This window comes from Physcomitrium patens, chromosome 6 (genome assembly GCF_059467195.1).
Source record: "Physcomitrium patens ecotype Gransden chromosome 6, ASM5946719v1, whole genome shotgun sequence".
In the NCBI taxonomy this organism is placed as follows: Eukaryota; Viridiplantae; Streptophyta; class Bryopsida; order Funariales; family Funariaceae; genus Physcomitrium; species Physcomitrium patens.
In genome coordinates this window covers 8,845,035-8,868,266 of record NC_143415.1, presented here as the reverse complement: position 1 = coordinate 8,868,266, position 23,232 = coordinate 8,845,035, and the positions used below count along the sequence as shown (strand labels likewise).

Genomic DNA, 23,232 nt, shown 5'->3' with positions numbered 1-23,232 from the left:
GAACTCATTTGACAACATCTTTGTCGTGGTAGATCGGTTTACAAAGATGGCACACTTTATTCCTTGCAAGAAGACATCGTACAGTGAAGTCACAGCAAGGCTCTTTCTCGATAATGTGTATCGATATCATGGACTACCAGATGATATCGTATCAGATCGATGAACCCAGTTCGTATCAAAGTTTTGGAGATCTCTCTTTGAGATACTGAAGGTGGATATCAAGCTTTCTTCGAATTTTCATCCTCAAACTGACGGCCAAACGGAATGGATGAACTAAGTCTTGGAACAATACTTACGATGCAGCAGCAACTATCAGCAAGACAATTGGACCACATATCTGTCGCTAGCCAAGTTTGCATATAACAACACCCTCCATGTGTCGAATCAATATACACCATTCTTTTCCAACTATGGGTATCATTCGAAGCTTGATTTATTGAGTCCATCAACAAATAACAATCCAGCAGCTGAAGGATTTGCGAAACAACTATCAGAGCTTCAAAATATGTTGAAGCTTCAATTACAATCCGCTCAAAAATCCTACAAGGCGTCTGTAGATAGATTTCGGAATCAAGCACCTACTTTCAAAATTGGAGATAAAACATGGCTTCTTCGACGGAATATCAAGACCAAGCGACCATGTGATAAGTTGGACTATCAAAGATTGGGACCATTTATTATCCAGAAGCAAATCAATCCAGTGGCGTACCGTCTGGAATTACCGGCTTCTATGAAGATACATCCAGTCTTTCATATTTCTCTGTTAGAGCCTTATCGAGAGTCATCTTTTCCTAGAAGAGTACAATGTCGGCCACCTAGTATTGAGATCGAGAACCATGAGGAATACGAGGTTGAAAAGGTACTAGATTCATGGCGAAGGTGGGGCAAGTTGGAGTATCTTGTTCATTGGTGCGGCTACGACATTAATGAGCGAACGTGGGAGCCAACTGAAAATCTCGCGAATGCGCCACAAAAGGTATAAGAGTTTCATCAACAACATCCTCATAAACCTAAGCCGGTTAGACGATAGCTTCCTTCTAAAGCTTGCTCACCCAAGAATATAAGAAAGGGGGAGAGCACCACCAAAATTTGTAGTTGATGTAGTTATTTTCTCCAAGATAAAATAGAATTTTTTCAGTAGCCATAGTTTGGTCTTCTGATATAGATAGCCAAGAGATAGATACTATGCCAGTCAGATTATCTCAACCGACTAGCTCACGAAGGCGACCCCGAGATGAAGAACTGTCTACACCATGACGACGACGGAAGATATCGAGTAACCGATCACTAGTGATTGTTTTTGAGTCCATGCTTGCTTACGATGATTAGCGAGAAGGCGTGTTTGCTGGACAATTTCATAATGAGGACATGGAAGTTTATGCTTGGTCAGAAGTTGAAGGAGTGGGCCACTACCATTGGCTTCAAAGGCCTATGAACCACTTGCCTCGATATATTTGATATATTTAACTATTTCATCAAAATATATAATAAAAAAAATTTACATAAAATCCACCAATAGAATCTTTATCTAGCATAAAGCTTTTATTACTTTTTAGAATTGCAACTTGAGTTTCTAAGTTCAATAAATCAAGGTTCATCTTAGGATTATATCTTTGATATGGTTTTTAAATTTCCATGTCTTTATCATCTATCGAAAATGTATCCCAATTTATTTTCTAAAATTCAAACTTTAATTATCTTATGTTACCAAGTAATATTTCATCATGTTCATTTTTTCTATCATTTTTTATTACCAAATTATAGATTTAATAATTTTTATAGAAATTAAAAAATAAAATAAAATAAAATAAAATAAAAAACTACATAAATCTAATCTTCTTAGTTTTGAATGCAAAACAAAGAATTTTATCAAAGAATAATATCACCCATTTCATTGTTTGAATATCTATCAAAGCTTTTATGATGATTGTTGCCCAAGAATTATTAATAGGATTATGATAGTTGGAATAAAAGATAAGAATCAAGAACTCAAAGACTTGCCTCATCTTTAAATCTCAAATGTAATGGAATTTTCATGCCTCTCAAATATTATAGGATTTTACTTAGAATATTGAAAGAATCTCCATAGTTAGAATTTGGCCTCTTTAAGTAAAAATTCCACTTCTTAGACTTTCTCCAAATTGAACCATTCATGTTCAAAGAAACTTTCTTTGAAACTAATCCTACATAATTTGATTGATTTAAAAATTCCATAAGATGTTAAGCAAAGTTTTACATCCAATGGTCTTGAGATCTTCTTATAACTTAATTTTCACCCTCTTGTCCTTTGAAATCTTGAGTTTAATCTTTCTTATAAGTATCTTTACATCAAACACATATTTTTTAATTTTTTATATAGTTTATATTCTAAATTAATAAATTTTTATAAATTACTTATCTTTTAATTTTAACTAATTTTTTTCTCTAATTAATCAATGTCAACTAACTTCAATAAACTCTCAAAACTTATATGCTTTTTAATTTGATATAATTCTTTAGTTTTAAAAAATCTTTATGAAATTGATTTGGAATTTTTACCATTTTTTGTTTGTTGCTAATGTAATTAAAAGATAAATAAATTTGTACCAATTACTACTTCTTTCCATAAGATGTATAAGTAAATGGTATTTTTTACATTAAGAATTACTCTAATAAACATTCTATAATAAATGCCACTCTTGATTCTAAGCTACTCCCAACTCGTTTATTTCTTGATATTAGTCAGCCAATCAATTTGTTGTTGAACTCTTTATCAATTACATGTGGCATTTTTTTATGGTCTTTGGTGCTTATAATTTTTTAGATAAATATTAGAGGTTCTATCAAGGTTTTGGCCTTGTATCACACATTAATATAAAATGACTAGCATCTAGTTTTGAAATCATAATTAGATTATTACTTCTTTAGCCACTTCAATTCTATCAAAGGCTATCTCTCCTTATGGAGTCTTTTCTATAATAGTAGTAGCCCATGGCTTTTGCACAAATTACAAAGAAATTAGATCCAAGTACATTTTGGTTCAATTCCAATTCTAACTCCTAATATAATAATAACTTATTAATAAAGGTTTATATCTAATAACAAAGCTATCTTAATTTCTACCACTAATTTTTCTTATTTTAAGTCTAAGAGGCATGTCCAGATCTTTAGTTTTGCAAAAATTTAAACTCTTATCTATATATCTTATTTAATTTGTATATTTTCTTAATCAAGCATATAACAAAGATATTCTAGCTTAGACTTTAAATATACTACATGCTATTTAAAATTTAAGATGATTTTTTTTTACTTTAAATCTTTAATTATAAACTTTATCTTCTATTTGATAAGTTTTTTCTTCTTCAAATAGTTCATGTTTGATTTTAATTTTTTTAATATAGAAATATAAAAAGAATTAGTCAAAATCTAAGATTAAATTATTCATTATTGAGGTTTTAATTTGCAATAGGATTTAAGTTAGAGTTTAGAATTTTATTAGGATTTGGTTTGAAATTTAGGATTTCATTAAGATTTGGTTACAATTTACTTAGGATTTATTTAGGATTTACTTATAATTTATATTTTTAGTATTTAAATTATTCTTTTTAATTATTTTTTAAGATTTATTTATGATTTATTTATTTTTCTTTTATATATCATTTTAGGCTTCTTTTGGATTTGATTAAGGCTTGATTAAGATTTTTAATATTTAATGGAAATTTATTTAATATTCTATTAAAGTTGTTAGAATTTTGTTGTTATAATTTTTAATTTATCTTCCATAGCCAAATACTCAATGCATTTTCAAGCAAGACTTCATGTAATATGTCAATGTATATTAAAAATAAATGAAATAAAAAAATTTATATATTTAAGGAAAAAATGAAATTATAATTATAAAAGTGATGTATAAATTTTAAATCATAAGGTTTTTATATTTTTAAATTTGTATCTTCTAATACTGGTGATTATATTTTAAATTAAAAATCTTTTTGAGCGATGTAAAAAAATATATAATATTGATTTTTAATAGACTTGTAGCATATTTCTAAAAGTCAAAATCTATAATCTCAGTCCAAAACAAATTCTTCAAAATTGCTTAGAGAAAATAATGTCAATCTAAAAAATTTAAACCTACTCCTACTTACTTCTATTTACTTCTATTTTATATTTATAGTATTAATATCTATTACAAAAGATAATGCTAGAATTAGTATTATTTTTCTAAGTATCTATCTTAATCTATGATCTTAATTATAAGTTGTCTAGTTTTTTATACTAAAAAATATCTATCCTAATACCTTTTTATTTTAGAAACATATTTTTTAATTTATTTTTTAATTATGTATAAAAATATTAAAATTTGTCATGTTTATAGAAACTTTCAAAATATACAAATAGACATACAATAAAATTAAAATAAATATTTTAATTATAATTTCTAAAAATATGTTATATGTTTAAATTTTATATTTTTAAAGTATGCATATAAACATATAGACATACAATAATTAATTTATAATTTATATTGTATGTCTATATGTCTATATGTCTATACATCTATTTTAATTAATTTATAATTAATTTATAATTTGAAACTTTATCTTAAATTTATTTTATGTTAATATATGTATATAGCATTTTTAAATTTTTAAATTTTTAAAATATAGACACAAAGGCATACAATAATTATATAATCATGATTTTTATTTTTACTTATTTATATTTTTGTCTAAAAGTTTCTTTTTAAAATATTTTTTAATTAATTTTAATATATTATTTTATTAATAGTATTTTTAAAGTGATTTCTCTAAAAAAATTAACTTCTATAATTTGTCATTTTATTTTAATATTTTTATTTTGAATGATTTTATCTAAATTTTGTACCAATTTTTTTTTTGTTAAGTATTAAACTTTTTTAAGAATGTAAAAATTCTATCCATATCTTTGATGGTATTTTTGTCTATTTAATTAAATTTATAAGCTTAAAAATATTGCCAAAATAAGATATTGATTATATTGTGCTAGATTCTTGATAAAATTTGTTTTCAAAAATTGATATTTCTTTTCATACATTTATTAATTTCACTTGGCACTTGCCAACAATGTGGTGCTATAAATGTGTCATTCATACTTCTTTTTGTATCTATATACAAATTTGGTAGTGTTACCAATCCTTCATTTAGCATTGTAATAAACAATAGCAATTCTAATTTAAGGGATCAGAAGAAAATAATGTTCTTTTTTAAAGGATTTAAGGGCATGAGCAATTAAGGCAAAATAATTTGATATTTATTTTTATGTTTATTTTTATTTTTATTTTTATTTTTATTTCCATCCACCATTTATATACCATTGATCATCTATAGTTCTATTCAACTCCACATATATTAAATATAAGTATTTATAAGTTGATTGTAATTTATCAATTTAGTAATTCTAAACAAAACATATAACAATTTATTTACCTTTAAAAAAAAATCTTTATGTCAATTTTTTTCTCTTTTTATTCATGCCTCACCATATAATTCAACATTATTTAAGTCTTTGCCAACTATAACAACTTCATTGTTTATATCAGCAATCACTATCCCCAACTTAGACATAGTATATCAATTGTGTGGTCTAACTATGTTGGCAAGTTATATTGAAGTGCAATATGGATAGGCAATACCACAATAGTTTTTATTTAGGTTTGGAAAAGAAGTAACACACAACAAATACACACCTCATTAATTGTTGATCATAAGTCAAGAATTAGAATAACAAGGAATTTTTTTTGGAAGGTTTAAAGGTGTAATAATAAGCACAAATATGAGCCTTTGATTAATATGTTAAGTCATCCTATTTGTTGGCAATTGCCAAAAGCTAGGAAACAAAGTATTCAAAAGCTTGCCTTAAAAATGCCCCTATACATCAAAGACTAGTAGTTTTGAGATATAAACATGAATTATTGCTTGTCACAATTATAACATACTTCAATGCCATTAAACATGCTTATTAGAAGTAGTTGATAGATTGTTTGTACATACATACTTTGATAGATAAAAAATTTTAAAAATAAAATAAAATAAAATAAATAGATGTCTGTTGTTGTATTATAACATAGCTTATAGGTAAAAGAATAAAGAAATATTATATTATAGAAGGTATTATTTTAAAATATTATAGCTATAATATTATTTTTGAAATATAGATAATAGTCAAAAGATAGTGAAACTAATAGTACAAATGCTACCTTTTTGTAAAGTAGACTTCTACTTATTTTATACGACCATAAATAAAGCAAAACAAGGTAGATTAGAAAAATAAATGATATAAGCATATTTTTGAGGGAGTTAGGAGTTGAATTTAGCAAAAAATACTTCAGAAAAAGAAGAATTAATATACAAAATGGATCACTTGTCAACGAAGGTCAAAATCAGACCTCAAGGCACAAAACCACTCACCAATGGCAACTCTTTGATTCTTTTGTAAATCAAAGAGTGGAATTTGAGAGAAGAATTCATAGAATTTTTTTAAACATTGTCTTTGGATAATTTGAATTTGTAATGACTTTGTAAGAGCCTTACAAAATCAAAGTTTTTTTTTGATAAATCTGATTTTGTGAAATAGAGAAAGAGTTTGCATTTGGAGAACTTTGTGAGTTTGGTAGTAGATTTATGGATGATACTTTGTAGGCTTGTAATTAAAGTTATTCTTATCACGTGCTGTAAATTTGAGTATGATCAAATAATTAGATTGGAGGTTATTGAAGTTTAAAAAGGTTGAGGTCTCTGAAATAGAATTTAAGGGTTAGTTAGGATTTTTAAGACCTTTAAAAATCTACTAATTAGATTAAGGTGGAATTTATATATGGATAGTACACTTAATTTTTAACATATATATAAATTTTGAGAGATATTTAATAGTAGAATTAAGAGATTTTGGCTTAGAGAGATTGGCATTAAAATTGAAAAAGAAGATTTGTCAATACTTGAGTGGATTTTAGGGTTTATCTTCTATTTTATAAGTTTGATCTTCTTAAAAATATTTTAACTTGTTACAAGCTTGGTTATTGAGATGTATGCAAAATTCGAAATTAAATCAATATTTAAATCAATAATATGTGTTCTAAATTATTTAATATAGTAAAATTACCAAAATATTTCATATTAAAAGGAAATATTTACAACATATAATATATTATATAATTGTGAATTTTCACAAGGCACTATAATTGTATTACAAGTAAGCTCCAATAGCATCTATTACAAATGGTACTATTGATATGAAAAAAACACAACAATTATCATACATCACTAATTTTGTATTATGTAAAGATGAAGAGTTGAAAATTTCTTAGCATTGATTTTTTTTTTTTTAATTTTCTTATGAGATTCAATAAAAAATAAATTCTAAAATTTTAATACCATTGGCTAATGTAATTCCATCTTTGTGCCTAATCATGCTCATGTTTTTAATTTTAAAAAAACAATGCTTTATTTCAGAATTTAAGTGCATTTCAAAATGTAACTACTTTTTCAACTATAATTAAATTTATAGTAATTTATTTTAACTTTATGTATGGTATTGATAATGCCAAATTTTATATTTAAAAATAATATTGATTACTTATCAAAATTTAAAACACTAACATTTGAGCATAATCATTTTTTATTTATTCATTTATTTTTACTTACAAGGATGTAAAAGTCACTATTGTTGAGGCCAAAAAATTAGCTACAAAATAAGCCACACCATTTCAATATTCTTTAAGAATTTTATAAAATAGCATGGAATTTAAGAGAAAAATTCTTATTTTAATTTTAGGTTTCGGATTCTTTGGAATATCTCATTTCCATGTCATATTATTATGTGAATTTGTTTTTGGATCTTTTAGAATCTTAGCATTTAAAAATCTGATCAAGCAGTACAAAACAAAAATTTATATTGATTTTTTCAAAAAATAAGTTTTCTTTTTTATGTGAATATATATATATATATATATATATATATGTTACTCTATTTTCTATCTTATTTTCACCAAATAGTTTCTAAAATAGTGTAATAATTGTTTTAAAAAAATAATACATCTTAATTTTCAAAAATTTAAAATATTTTATAAATTTCACATGAATAGGTACTATTTAAATTGAAACTATGAGTGATAAAATTTTGAATCTTTTTTGTTGAAAAAAAACAAAAAAAAAATTGTTTTAAAATAGTTCTGGAATAAAAAGGGAAAGTAGTTCTAGAAGAGGAAATACATTATCTTAATCTTTCATAGAAGGTTTCATAGAATTTAGATATTTTAGTACAAATGAAATAAATATTAAGATTTTTATTTATCATTTTAAGAAAAAAGAAGGTGTTGAAAAGTCACAAATATTAAGATAAAGTTTTCAGTATTTATAAATTTGCATCATTTAAATGGTTTTTAGGTTTTAAATTTTATATATATATAAAATTTAAAACCTAAAAACCATATATATATATATATATATATATATATATAGTTTATTTTTAATTTTTTTTTCTTTTTTAAAAAAGAAAGAAAGAAAATTATATGCATATTGTGTGAATAAAAATAAGTTCATTAATTTGTAGTAACTTAACAAGGTATTAAGAAATTTTATTTATCTTAATATTTGAGACATTCCTATACTAATTTTTTTTACATAAATAAAATCTATTAAATATGTAAATGAGCTAGAAATTATTGCCAGTTTGTAGAAATAATTTTATAACTCAATTTCGTTATAAAATCTCCTATTTTGATATTTCTACTGAAGATGTATAATGTAGAAAAAATCTAATTTAAACTACCATTAATTTAGCTTCTACTCAGAAATTAAGCCAAATTTTCATGTTCTACCGTATATTTGTATTTTTAATCAATTTTTATACTATGTGCTCGGTTATGGCTCTTACATTTAGAAGTGATGTTAAGTTTTGTCTATCAACAAATGTCTATTCTTTGAAGACATGAGTTCATGATTTCTACTTAGTTATATGAAATAGTTTGTATTTTTCTGAACTTAAAAATTAATACTATGACATTATTCTTATACAAAAGAATCTAATTTAATGTTTTTGATGCTATAAACGTTTCCACTTCTCTATCGTATTTTATTTATTTATTTATTTTTTTGAATTTTTTGTTTGTTTATTTATTTGTTCTTCTCAACAAGATTTGAAAAAAAATTCATACTATAATTTGGTATTCACGAGGTTAAATTTTAATTTTTTTTAAAAATTAAATTAATTTATTGATATTATTATTTTATACTATGCACATTTATCTATAGAATAAAATGTGATGTTGTCATTGATATGTACATTTCTTTATTTATAACCTTTACTTTTCCAAGATAAATATATTATTGATTATTTTATGTGCTAATCCATCATTTTAACAAAATTGTTTGTATCTCTTTTTAAAAATATATATTTTGTATTTTAATTATGTGCTATGTTTTGATTTTACTTTAAAGATATAGAATCCCAATATTAAGCATTAAATGTACTTTAACATTTGCACCAACACTCTAATTTCACCAATTTAGCTCCAAGTTTTTAATACTTTTATAAAAAAATTTACAAAAGAAATATTATCAAACACTTTATTCATGATATATTTTGGTGTGAAGACTTTTGGCATAGTGAAGTTGTTTACATTCAATAATTTCATTTACTACTTGGTAATTTACTTCATGTCTTCTATAACTGATTGATATTTTAATTGCTCTTCTGAACATTTTTCACCAATAGATTCTTTTTCGGCATATGTTTCTTCATATCAGTGAATTCCTTATATTTTTGGCTGAATTTGAAGTTGATTGTATGAATTTGATTGAAAAAACTTTTGCTGTGGTTTTAAAAGTATACTTCTTAGTTATTTCAAATTTATTACGCATATTAACAATTATGTGTTTTAGAACATTTATTTCATATTCCATTTTTTAAAAAACTTAAAAAAAACACCCATTAAAATTTTGAGATAAATTTATACTACTAAAGCTGTTTCATACAGATTTACAGTTTATTTAAAAATTCTATATAACTTTTTTAATGTCCATAGAATATTGATTCATGTTTTCATTTATTAAGATAGACACACGCACACACACACACATATATATATATATATATATATATATATATATAGTACAATATTCTGGATATCATTGGTACAATGATATTTATTTATTTATTTTTAAAATCCTCTCAAAACTTACCAAGTATAACAAACACTAATGACTACATTAGATGTACATTACACTCAAAGCTGTTGTGTGTATGTGCATGCATGCGTGGTTGTTGTTTGAAGGGCTATCGTCGCGTGTGTTGAGAAAGGATGTTGCGCTAGACCTGACTTGTAGGCGGAGGCTACTTTTCACCCTCGCTCGCACCTTTTTTCTTTCTTTCTGTTTTTTCCTTTTTGCCTCGTCGATCAACCAGCGCCACGACCACCACCTCCACCATCTCATCATCCAAGTCTTGCTGCTGCAGCAGGGAAGAAGATGTGAAGGCCTAGGGTTTTGCTTTTTCGCTCCCCGCACTCCGAGTGCGCTAACTACACATCCCGCAGCGACGTCCTACCTTGTAGTGCCCCCTAGCTAGACAGCCTGTGGAGCTTTTAGGCGAGGGGAGGGGAGTTGAGCGTGCGTGGAGGACGAGGGGGATTCAGAAGCGACAGCGCGAGGGGACTGTGGAATGGATGTGCAAGAGCGATAGGGGGGAGCTCATGACGGGGTGCTGCCGCAGCTGATGCTGCTGCTTGTGGAGCTGTTGGGAATCGGGGTTAGCTGTGGCGGAGGTGGTGTGAGTACAATTAGGGCCTAGGTGAGCGTTGCTAATTAACTGCTGCCCTGTTGTGGTGATGGTGATACATGTCGAATGATGTGAATGATGTCGACGGGGGTGATAAGGTTGATGTCCCGCGTGCAGGCGTGACGGTAGGCTCGGTTGGGGATTTGCCAGGTTGTTGCGAGCTTCTTGGTCCATCAGTTCTTCTGGTTTATGGTGGTCGTTTGTCAGGAAATGTGTGGTGTGGCGGGCGGGCACAGGCTTAGATTGGTTATTGTTCGTGAATTTGTTCACGCTCTTCCGAGGTGTTGAAGATGCATGCCGTTCTTTCCACTGTAGGAGTGTCTGAGGGTCTGGTTCGTGATGTTGAGCTTGCAGAGGGTTTTGGTTTACTTCTTTGTGCCTTCGATTCTGTGTCCATGAATTCCTGGTTTGGCGTATTTTGTGTTGTGTGAGATCTCCTGGAGCTTTAGCTATGATCTTTTATCTCCTGCGTGCAATTATTGTGAAGGATGGCACTATCGTTTATAGGAATGATGGTTGGTCATGCATGTTTTGCATCATTGTGGGAAGCGTCGTTTAAGGAATGAAGGTTGCAGTGGCAGATTAATTGAATGTTTTTTCGATAGTCCGCTTAATGTCACTGACCCTACCATGGCGAGTCTATTCAGCTCCTTGCACAGCTTGGATCTGAGCTGAAATCATTCCACTGGGTTGTGATTTAGAGGTGCTTCAGTGCTTTAGTGCTCTCCTGTATGAAACACTTAGTTGGGACTCTGGCAACGCTTAGAGTTACTGCGACTTCAACATTTTTCTATCCTTCTACAACAAATGTCGATCGGTTTAAGTTTTACAACAATAAACGTGTATCTCCTGTACATTCTTTTCTCATTCTATAATACGGTAAAATTGAAGTGTTTTGGGTGCATACGTTCACTTTTCTTTTCAAAGTGGCTTTGGTTGATCCATTTATGCCTGTCTTATAGTCAGATATCACGAGTGATTGGCCAGATTCTGTATGAAGAAACTTCGTGTCCAGTCGTTAGTAGTTGATACTTCTCAATTGTGTGCGAGACAGATTTAACTGTGAATATAGCCTAATTTATCTTTTTATGCAGGTGGCTGTAAACTCGAGGGGATTGGCTCTTGATCTGGTGGAGGCAGCGGCGAAGCGCTAGTAGTTTAACGTGGCCTGGGGCTTGACGTCTTAGTGTTTTTGCAACGGTGTTAATTATAAGTAGGTTATTTGGAAGGTATGTCTGTGATGTCTTTGGAGGAGCCAGTGGAGCTTAAGTTCCGTTTATATGACGGAACTGACATTGGTCCCAACAAATATCCCCCGGCAACTACTGTAGCCAACATCAAAGAGAGTATCCTCAACCATTGGCCAAAAGGTGTGTGATACAACTTTTTTGTCTGTCTCTGAACTTACCAGGCACTTAATGGGCATATTTGATTGTCGAAGAGGGATTTTGACTGGTGTAGTTGTGCGCTTGTGCAGAGAAACAAAATGGTCCGAAGTCGATTCACGACCTTAAATTGATAAATGCCGGTAAAATTCTGGAGAATAGCAAAACTCTTGCTGATTCCAGAGTACTGTTGGGGGAAATTCCGGGATGTGTGATTACCATGCATGTTGTCATACGGCCACCTACGAATGATAAAGCTAGTGGTACCACATATTCATCTACCCCCTCTGGCTGTGAAGATTGCGCTTCTGATTTCTGTATTTGTCTAACATTTTCGTTAGTGTCTATGGTTATAAGCACCACTCTCATTGTGGCCGGGTTACACTAGTTCTCATATTGTGCCTCTGTAAGACTTGTATTTAAGAAGTAATATGTCAGATACTTTGGTATACTGTAAATAGGGTTCTGGCGTGGCCTCTGTTGGGCGATGTATATTCTAGAAGGGTTTTTTTAGTCTAATTGTATATATTTTAGACGGCTAGTCCCATGCACACCAGAAGTTTTAATGAAAGCGCCATGCTGACTGAACTGTAAGCGTTGTGCAATAAATGAGCGGAAAATCGTTGCCACTAGTTCGTCTATTCTTTTCATAGATGTTAGGGCAGTTGATTGCATCGTGCAACTCAAGTCGATTGTTTCATTTTGATTTGGCACATAATCTTCCGTAGATTTGTCTTTTCATAAACTGTGACGGGTTTTAAGTTTGTTCAGTCTCTTGCTTTTGGATACCGACAAGCCGTACGAACCGTACTACGTTTTAGTTCCTCCTGTTTCTAATTAGATTATGATTCAGGAATTCAAGTTTTTGTAAGTGTCTGAAAATGCACACTCAATACTTTGTGCCAAATATGTGGTTCTTTCAGATCTCTGATCTGTGCAATCTTTGTCTGCGTCAACCAGGTGTTCCATTAGGTTAATTTTATTTCCGCTGTGTTGTGTGTGATATGCATTGAAGCAGGAAAACAGCAGTCTGAAACTCCCAAGAATAAACCGTGCTGCTGTACAATACTTTAGCCTTCTGGAAGCGCTTTGCATGTGTAGGAAGGGGAATCTGAACCAAAGCGTGATGTCATAGGTCAAAGTACGAAACACCTGGGTGATGAGGCAGTTGTGTTTGCTGCCCCAAGTTCAAATCAAAGACGATGTTGACGTAGTGCATAGTTGCTCTGGTGGTGGTGGTGGTGGTGGTGTGTTCGTCACTCAAAAATCGTCACAATTAGTCAGCAGACGTTGCTCCAGACCTGGTGATATCTAGGTCAGTGTGAATACAGCAGTAACTTGCTGTGAGCATTCCTTTCATTGCAATATTTTTGCGAGTGTTTCTTGGGAGTGGAGCATGGACCACATGGAAAGAGACAAAGACCTCGGGCAAGCCAAGATTATTGAGTCTTTTTGTCCTGGAGCATCACCTAGACAGTTAGAGAATGCACGTTGAAGTCCTACATAGGAAAGATGTGCAGCTGTATACAATAATATGGTGCACATTAGGTTGTGCATGGCCTGCCGATGTATGGCCTTCTCAGAGGATATGAGCATGTTTGTGCTTTGCTGAGAGGCCTTGCATAAGGTCAACTTTCAGGACCTGTCCGCTCATGTGTCTCATTGTGTGAATTGTCATGTCTGCTCTCCCTTACCTACAATCGGAGAAAGGTTCGATTGGAGGCAGGTAGAACATCTTGCTTTGCCTTATACGTTAGATTCGTGCACGTGGAAGAGTTTAGTACGACGAAAACCTTAGGTTCTCATATTTGTGACCTACTTAGCTGACTCTAGACATGCATTTACTGTTCACCCTTTAATTATGTATAGTTATATAAAACTAGTACGTATTGTGGAGATGAACTAGATCAGTGCTGGTAGTGCAAGTTTTACAGCATTGTCTGCACATGACTTTTTGTATGATACATTTCTTAAGTTTTCACCTTAATATTGAAGCATTGGTTCAATTTCTAGTGAGGGTGCACTTCCGTTTACACATAACTTTTCATGACGGCAGTGCCACGGCTTTGTTAATAAATGATTTAGCTTTTCCCAGTTTGTAAGGGTTGTTCCCTTTTTCTAGTATAAAGATGAAATGAAAGTTCGTCTTTTCATATAATGGAAAGTGATGTGGCATGGCATATGTCACAAATCTTTTAGAATTTTAATTGTGATAGCTCTAGGTCAATTGCAGCAGAGCTTACATCGTTGAATTCTATCGGCAGTCTTTGAGGCTTCGCTTGTACATACTTATGGATGTAGATTTCATGTCAATGTTCAGTTCTTTCAGGAGGTAACAGCCCAACAAACACTACATGTCTGTAAAGATTTGACTTAGTGACATGAACCCAGATGTACCCAGATCATGTACGTAGCATGTAGGGAGGTTAGTGGTGTTGCAATGTGTTAATTCAAAACTGATTCCCAGTATCTCTGCATCTCCATAATGTTTTCTTCTCATTACTCCACATGCATTCAACAATCAGTGCATTGCAAAGGTTGTGGGTCACCAGTTTTTTGATACTAGGGAAAGTGATATAAGTTGTTGAATGCACACTGTCCATCTGGGCCATCATTCACTGCAACTGATTTAAGCAGTTGGCTGTCTTGTGTCAACAACCTTGCCAAATGTCTTTAGCTTCTATGCTTTAAAAGTGATGTGAAAAACTACACAAAACTTTGAATCCACAATATTTACCTGAACTAATAATATCAATTATGCAATTAAACATGGTTTCAATTCTATACCCATTTGTATTATGTAGGTGTTCCTTTTAAAAAGTCTTTTAGAGACATATAATAGAAACATATGATGCATTTAATTTTTAGAATGAATATTTTAGATCAATGGTTAAGAATTTATATTAGATGATTACAAGAAATGGTCTCTTTGATATATATATATATATATATATATATATATATGTATACATACATACATAAATACATAGGCTATTGCTAACATCACCACAATCCACCACCCACTTGACATAATTATTTAATTTTATTTAATCGAATCAGTTTTAAAATAAAAATAGTTATAAATTTTAACTATTTTTAATTTTATTCCAAGGCTTTACTCATAGAGATCACCACACAGGCACTATCCCTTGACTCCACCCACTGACCAATCAACAAGACCATTGCAAGGAGAGTTGTTGCCTCTCCTATCCCCTCCCCTCTCCTCCCCCTTTGCAATTATTTTAGGTATTAATCAGGTTTTAGCAATATTAATTGAGAATTTAGCATTAATAAAATTTTATATATATATATATGTAATTTATAAAATCTTCAATCTTGAATTTATTTTAATTAAATATAATCTTAAAAATACTATTATATTTTTTAAAAAATAAAGTATCCTAAAATATGTTTTAAATAATACAACTTTATTTTATTTGAAAGAAAAAAAATATGTATATATGTAAACAATCTATATAAAAAACAATACAACGTTAAGAAATTGTAACTTCTTGATAATTAATTTTATAAAAGTCTAAAATTATATAAAAAAAAGTGTAAATATAAGTAAATATATATGTTGTTTAATTTGTGTATTAATTTCAATTTTACAGCTTTCATATACAAAGAAATTTAATACTATTAATTCAAATATTGAAGAAAAATAATTAAAAATAATAATTTATGTTTATATAATGGGGTTAAACAAAATTAAGAAGTTGTTAAACCATGTACTTGTTACCATAGAAAATAAAATTATATGTATTAAATAAAATTTGGAAAATTATTATTTTAAAAATTCAATTCAATTTAATTCCATTAAAAACTTTGGGCAGTAATTTATGTTTTATGCATGTAAAAAGAGAGAAAATACAATTTTTTTGAATATAATATTGAAAATAATCCGTAAAGAATATACATCAAATATTACATGTACATATGAAACATTAATATACTTTTTGTATATAATCCCTTGTCTCTATTACAACACCAAAAAAATAAAGATTTAACATGATACTTACACACATTGTTTTATTTTAAGTCATCAATTACACTTAAAGTACTATTTATTACATCATGTTTTACAAAAACGATAGGATTTTTAATGACTTCTTTGTTTTATCACAATATTTACAAAAACATGAAATGAATCGCTTTTTCCAGTAAGTCTGTATTCAAATTCCGTACTCCTGGAAATGTGTTGACTGATAATTGACAATATAGTTTGTGACTTGGAATATTCTTATTCTACACCTCTTGATTCATTTCTTGCAAGTGTTATTTGTGTCACAAGTATAAGCACCAAAACATTATGCTGCATGTATCTTGCTACATCTTGGTAATTCTTCATTTATTTTCAATCTCCCTCCGCAAATTTTTGGCTTAGACATAAGATCAATGAAAGTGCTAAAGATACAAAGGCATTTGAGGAAATATTTTAAGCAATGTTTACGCCACGTACCCCGGCTGTGTCAAAAATAAATGTTTACGCCACAATACCAGGGTCACCAAACCTGACGCTGCATAAATGCTTCGAAACCTGTGAAAGACGGCTAATCAATGAATTAAGGGCTCTATGTACCGTTCCATAAATTGAGTGATAATGAGTCAAATAAGGATGACCTGCGACCAACCAATACGTATAATAAGCATATTGTAAGAGCAATCTATGATTCAAAACTTCAGCAAAAGCCATGGCACGCGTAGCATTAATAGCACAGCCCAAAGAACCAGGATCTAAAGATCCCACGCGAAGCATTACATCTTCGAATAAATATGTAATATCACTTAACTAAATACACCATGGATCAAAATTGGCCATCAAACAAATTCCAGATCCAATACTCCTCCAGCAGGAGATATTAAGCATGAAATTCCGTGAGTTGTACAATAAGCAACATTGGACTTTGATCATCCTAAGTGCAAGGACTCTGTGTAAAAGATATTGTAAGGTGCCAAACCAAGGCACTCCCTATTTAAAGATCCAGGGAAGGGATGCAAATAGTTCCCAGTTTGAATAGCTTGTATTCTTCAACCAGTATTCTATTCCTAAAAGAAAGGTCGAGTAACTGGGACAGTGGTCACTGCCTTGATTCAGTTCTGATCTTCATCTTCAAGGTCTTCATTTTCCTCAGGTATATCCATGGATCGACGGGACATCAATCTAACATACCCTCTGCCACCAAACATGGGCCTCATGTAAGCATCATCAAATTTCCTCCATACATAATGGATGGTTGATCTTGGTGCTGTAAGCAGCATGCCTATTGATTGTGGACGAGGAAGGCCATGTAGAATTTGGCTTATTACAGTTCGATCATTTGTTCCGTTTCCATCATGCTCTGTATCCATGAGGAGTGGCATATGGAAGTCAACATCAAGAGATACTTTTGGAGAGAGACCAGCTGAATCACCGTAGTTTGATCTTAAATGTGGCGGAAGTAACCAAGATATAAGAGGCTTGGTTGCAGTGCCGAACACCTGCATAAAATATCCATAGAATCAGTAATATGGTCATGATGAGGTGATAGAAAAGCTGCAGAATGGACAGTAACATTTGAATGAAGGCAGTTATGACTCAATCACATTATGAAAACGTATTTTGTCACTTACAATAGTGCTGAAGAGGACAATATTGATAGTAGTGACCATCGACGTAGCTTGTTTTGAAGTCTTGGCATCACCACCCTGAGTGAACTGCAGTAGTGAAAACCTCAGTTAATACATCAACGCCTCAGAGTAAGTGCGAAGTTCTCCACATCAGTTAGATAAGCTTGTGATTAATGTTCAAACATTCCATAATTTGATTAAGAATGAGTCTTAATGGTTCGAGTGAAAATAAGTCACCTGATTGAACGCCAGAGCAATTGAGACAGCTCCTCTCATTAGTCCAGCCCACCAGATGATGATCTGCCAAAATCATAACATCCTATCAAACCAAACAGCAGCTACACCCGAAATTTTCCTGGTACACTACATTTGTTGCAATCATGGCAATAATTCTTAGCATTGCATCCCCAGAAGCTAAGTTTTCTCGATCTTTCTTTCGTTAAGAGCGACAACTTTATTAAGTATGGGCCAGTTCTAGAACCTCAAGTAAGTTACTTTGAATGTAACAAGCATTAAAAACTAAAATTCAATCCAGGTAATGAAGACATGAGAAAATGGCTGGAAAGGAACCATTTGACGAAGATTAATCTTGGCTCCTGGAGACTTTGTGCTGTAGTTGGACAGAGCAGAGAGAGGGAACACAAATGCGGCCCTCCCTAACAGGATCAGGCACATCAAACTACCAAAGAGCCCCGCAGATTCCTTGAAACTGTCCACCACAAAACTTCTCCACATTAATTTCGTTATAAAAAATAAACGAAGATGAATGAGATTCTAACACTTTTCAAAAAAGAATTAGAATGAGAGCCGAAGACGAAGGATTCTTATAAATATCATAAGATGTTGCTAAAAGGATAACTTTAACTTGCTGAACTCAAGGTACGTATTCCCCAATTCAAAAGGCACAGCAACTGAATTTAAATTTCGACTCCCACAACCGAACGAATAAAAGCAGTAAGAGCTTAAGATCCATCGAGAATAATATTTGAACTCATTACCTGGATTGCGTCGTCTTCCATTTGTCTAAATCCAGCGCATCCATTCCAACATAGAGAAATATGAACGTCTCTGCGATGAATGACATCGTTGCAAAGGAATGTCTGTGAATCACCAAAGTGCATTAATGTCACGTTGATGACAAGCATCAGTATCATAACTCCAACCTCCAAGAAATTACGCATCAGTCTCAAGAATATTTGATGTTGCCATTCGTTCGCTAGTATAGAACATCGAAGCTAAGAGGCATGAAGGAACGTACCTGGTTGTGGTTCGAGAATTTTCCGTGACATTATGCCAAGTGTAATGAGACATTACAATGCCACAAAAGAACACTGAGAGTATTCCACTCAAGTAGAAAAGCTGCACCAATGACGACACGCGAAAGTAAAATTTCTGAAAATTTCAGATTTACAAGTTGTAACAATCCAAATCGTATGCTCATTTCCTCATCGATCTATTTGAAAAATTCCAGGAACAGATAATTGGACGAACAATCCACATAGAAGGTCAAACTGACCTCAGCCAAGATGTAAGATAAATACGCCATCAATATCATAATTGCTATCTCTCGATCCGTGGAATGTCTGTACTTCATCAAAAACAATCCAAAGTGGATCAGAAAAAGCTAAAGCAGGAGGGCACCCTAACAAGAAAAGATCTAAATCAGGACACGAACAACTTGGTGTACATATACATGCAAATGAAACCAGACTCGACAGTATGTGCAGGCATCTCCAAAAAAAAGTTTTACCTGCCGAAGTACATAGTCTTGATGATATATGCGCTGATTAGACCCGACTGCAATCATAGTAACAAATCGATTAATTGGCAAGCTTCAAGGAGACTTAACCATACTAATAATACATCACACTATGTACATAGTAATCCCAAATCAGTTAAAGCACGCTAAACGAAACAGATACAATTTGCAAAAGTCCGAGCGACTATTGATCAAGTACTCAAAGCGCAACATATAGACAATGGAACACAATTTTCAGCATTATATTTAGTTTGCCGCATGTTCATTTATAAAGAGCAATATGATTACATGTAGGCCTTACCCGTTATATCTAACGATTAATCATTGAGACCCTTTCCACTTCGATAACCACAAAATGTTTTCAAGCCCTTGCCAAACCTCATAATATTTCTTAGAATAGACATGAATTATGTTCATCAGGCCCTGAAAGCAAAAACCTCGCCAACAAGATAAGGTCGAGCTGGTAAGCAATAGAAGCTTACTGCAATTCCAAGGATGCAACTCGAGGAGAATAAATACAAAAAATTGCAACCAATTTGTAGATCCTCCAAGGGTGAAAATCTGTCAAAGTTGTACGATTGAACAGCCCGAAATAGAACCACAGAAGTAGCATCATTGACTACTCCTTCTCCAAACACCAAACTGTAAAGCAGAGGGGTCTCATCCTGATTGAGCACCTGCAAAGACAAGCACCACAAAGTGAACAATTGACAAAAAAAAATCATTAAAGAAGTATCCAATCATTTCCCTGAACCATCCAATTCAGGTACCATGAATCTCATAGTCATTTCTTGTTTTCGAAATTCAGAAGAGCCTAGATTAACGGCAAGTAAGAAATTTGAGTTAAAACGAACTTTAGTGAGGACTTCAGAAACCTTAAAACTAAACCTAGGAGTTAAGCCACCACATTGAATACATTAAAAATCTGAGCACGTAATATATCTCCACATGTGTCATTGTAAATCAAACTCGAACGGTGATCAGCTGAGATAAACCAAGGCACATGTTGATTAGACATTTGTTTAGACCAAGCCTAAAAGAAATTAAGATGTGCGCTTTCAGGTACGAATTACTCATCAAAGAAATTCGAAAAAATATATATTTCACGTATTCCTAAGCAATTAGCATAAATTGACACTCTGTCTTATACACTCCAGACAAGGGATCAGTTTACAATGTGAGCCAAGTCGACCAAGTGCACATGACCAAAATTCAACAAAACTGCACTTTACTGCTAATCGTTTTTACTGTAGGAAAATAAACAGTGGTTTCAAAAGATTAGAATAGCGTCGTATGAATTGTACCTGCAACGTGCAGACGGAATCGGTAGCAGAAAAAATTACTCCAATAGCTGTCATTCCAATAAACAGATTCAAAGAAAGTCGACATTGCAATATGGAGGTATTCCAAAATGAGTAGATTTCAAGACAAATACAAGGTACAGTAAATGTATAAATGGTAAACAGGACATGCCATATATTTAGAACATTACATGGCACATTGCGCCTAATGGATGCATCTGATATAAGCAACAGATAGGTCAGTGTGGTGTTGAGATCACACCGAGAATATCCCGCATGGACAGGTTGAGTCCCAGCTTGGGAAACAAATACCAACTTCCTGCAATGAATGAAGACCATTAAATAAGTAGAAAATCATCGTTTCCAAATTCTTCAGAGCAGGTTGTATCCAAATCTCAGAACTCATGGTACCTCTACAAAGAATTATCATTCACACCTGTTGAAATAACTGCGAAAGAAATGAAGACTCCGATGACTCCGAATAACATGATAGCAATAAAATTCCGAAAGAACTCCTTCTTCTTCACCTGGAACCTGAGAAACAACCATATTCGAGTCATCACCGGACTGCAATCACAGAGCGCTAAAATCATCAAGTCTCATATCAGTGAATACAGGATCTTACTTGAACAATGCCGTCCAGAAGTCTTCAATACAAGATCAACAATAGAAGATGAAGTTATTATGCTCTATTGTAGGCTCTAAAGGGGCAAAAAGCAAGTCAGTGTGATTAATGCTAACGTACCCGGCATTGAAAATGATAGGGGGAAGAAGATATATGAAGAAGAGCTCCTCATCGAACTTCAGAACATGAGAACTCTGACCATTACTTGAAATTAAAACAACAACTCCTGTGCAAAGTCCCTACACGATCCAACTATAAAATGTCAGATTCAATCCTCTTGTCTGTGATATACCTTCATAACTGCAATTTATGAAGAACGCTACTGACCATAAAATAAGTCAATAATATTTTAGTGCATTCATACTTCCTCAAATCGAAATTGAAGAAATGGACTAAAACACAAAGAATTTTAACCAATCACACCTGTATTAGAATCCCACCAGCTTTCCAAGGACGAGTTCTTGAATTGAATATCAAAACTCACCAGAAGAAGAGCAGTGATAGACTCATTCATCCACCGATTTTCCTCCAAAAGGTGGCCAAACACAATGCACGCACATAGTAAAAATACAAAGAGACAGATTGAAACCACATGCATGTGATCGTCTCTGAGATCTGGGGTTTTGAGTAACAAAGAATGAGCAACGCCCAGTACATCATTGGTCACCATTTTCCACGTTCCTGAAACTCCTGATCCCTAATTCTTGATTCGAACTACTGTCCTCCAAGTCCTTCCAAACACCACCTCCAAGAATAAAGCTATGTGATATATCTTCTCATGACAATCACTTAACATATAGACGTCCAAGGCAGGAAGTGCAGTCCAATTCTTCCATGTAATTAAACTGCTCGAGTTCTTTCACCCACCGAGCACGAGTTCAGCAAACCGCTTACGCACTGCAGGTGGAGAAACACAACCGACGTGAAAACCAACTGCCTGGGAGCTTCTAACGCCAACATTCGCATCCGCCTGGCTGTTTGCACCTCATGAACACTACAGGGTATCCGAATCACCCTGAAACTTGCCTACCGATTTCAATCAATTCCTTGGTCCATAGAACTCTAATCCTCGTGAAGAAAGAATCGGCTGTAAGATGAAATTCACACACAGCCTGCCTCTACCCTACCTAAGGAACCAATGATCAAGTTACTCCTTGTGCATTATACATTTCTTTTTATTATAAAAATTGTTTTAAAAAATATACCTCAAGAAGTGTTATACTTCGAAACTAACTTCTGCATGCATCGATGCTTCAAGACCACTACGAACCCTCCCTCCAGGACCTATCAGAATACGATTCAACTCGATTGCATAAAAATTCTCAGCTGATCGAACTATCAAAAAAAAGAAATTATCCCGCAGCATCGTCTTGAACCCCTAACTCCATCAAGTCTCACGAATCCAAACTATTCCAACGTAAAATGTCCTCTGAAATCACTTACCATCGCACTTTAGGATCGTCAAACACCAATATACTTTACTGACAGTACTTTATTGACTAAGGACCATAAAACTTTAGTCCCTAAGAGCAATACAATCCAGGCTACACTAATCCAACGTACAAGCTCACACCATCGTCCAATGTCGAACAACCCTAAAGCTACTGAGACCTCGAAACCATAGCGACGCAATCAAAAAACCCAGGAATCCGACCGTCGTCGTCCTGTTCTGCTTCAGCTCGCTCGGCCATGAGCGCATCACGTCACACGCTGTCAGTGCACTGCCGCTCATTTGTTCAGCGGGAGGCCATTGAGAGC

General features: G+C 32.4%; 2 protein-coding genes across 4 annotated transcripts; one reads left to right on the top strand and one right to left on the bottom strand.

Moving 5' to 3' along the window:
* The first annotated feature begins 10,327 nt into the window (after positions 1 to 10,327).
* On the top strand, positions 10,328 to 14,191 carry LOC112283919 (membrane-anchored ubiquitin-fold protein 3). Of its 3 annotated transcripts, none has more exons than XM_024523318.3 (4): positions 10,328 to 10,806; positions 11,889 to 12,164; positions 12,272 to 12,442; positions 13,198 to 14,191. In XM_024523318.3, the coding sequence occupies exons 2-4, from the start codon at positions 12,026 to 12,028 to the stop codon at positions 13,251 to 13,253; spliced, it is 366 nt and encodes a 121-aa protein (XP_024379086.1). In that variant the 5' UTR covers positions 10,328 to 10,806; positions 11,889 to 12,025; the 3' UTR covers positions 13,254 to 14,191. The 3 variants fall into 3 exon arrangements, with proteins under 3 accessions (XP_024379086.1, XP_024379085.1, XP_024379083.1); XM_024523317.3 differs by having other exon boundaries at positions 10,398 to 10,806; positions 13,195 to 14,191; XM_024523315.3 differs by lacking the exon at positions 13,198 to 14,191 and having other exon boundaries at positions 10,398 to 10,806; positions 12,272 to 12,811.
* Positions 14,192 to 17,009: 2,818 nt separating this feature from the next.
* LOC112283878 (sodium/hydrogen exchanger 3) lies at positions 17,010 to 23,202 on the bottom strand. Its single transcript, XM_024523184.3, has 14 exons — positions 21,959 to 23,202; positions 21,595 to 21,713; positions 21,286 to 21,383; positions 21,112 to 21,168; positions 20,853 to 20,899; positions 20,031 to 20,225; positions 19,540 to 19,586; positions 19,306 to 19,372; positions 19,048 to 19,148; positions 18,788 to 18,889; positions 18,360 to 18,498; positions 18,027 to 18,089; positions 17,793 to 17,876; positions 17,010 to 17,660 (listed from the first exon to the last, which is right to left on the bottom strand). Exons 1-14 carry the CDS (start codon positions 22,142 to 22,144, stop codon positions 17,274 to 17,276), a joined length of 1,692 nt encoding a protein of 563 aa, XP_024378952.1. The 5' UTR covers positions 22,145 to 23,202; the 3' UTR covers positions 17,010 to 17,273.
* Positions 23,203 to 23,232: the final 30 nt, after the last annotated feature.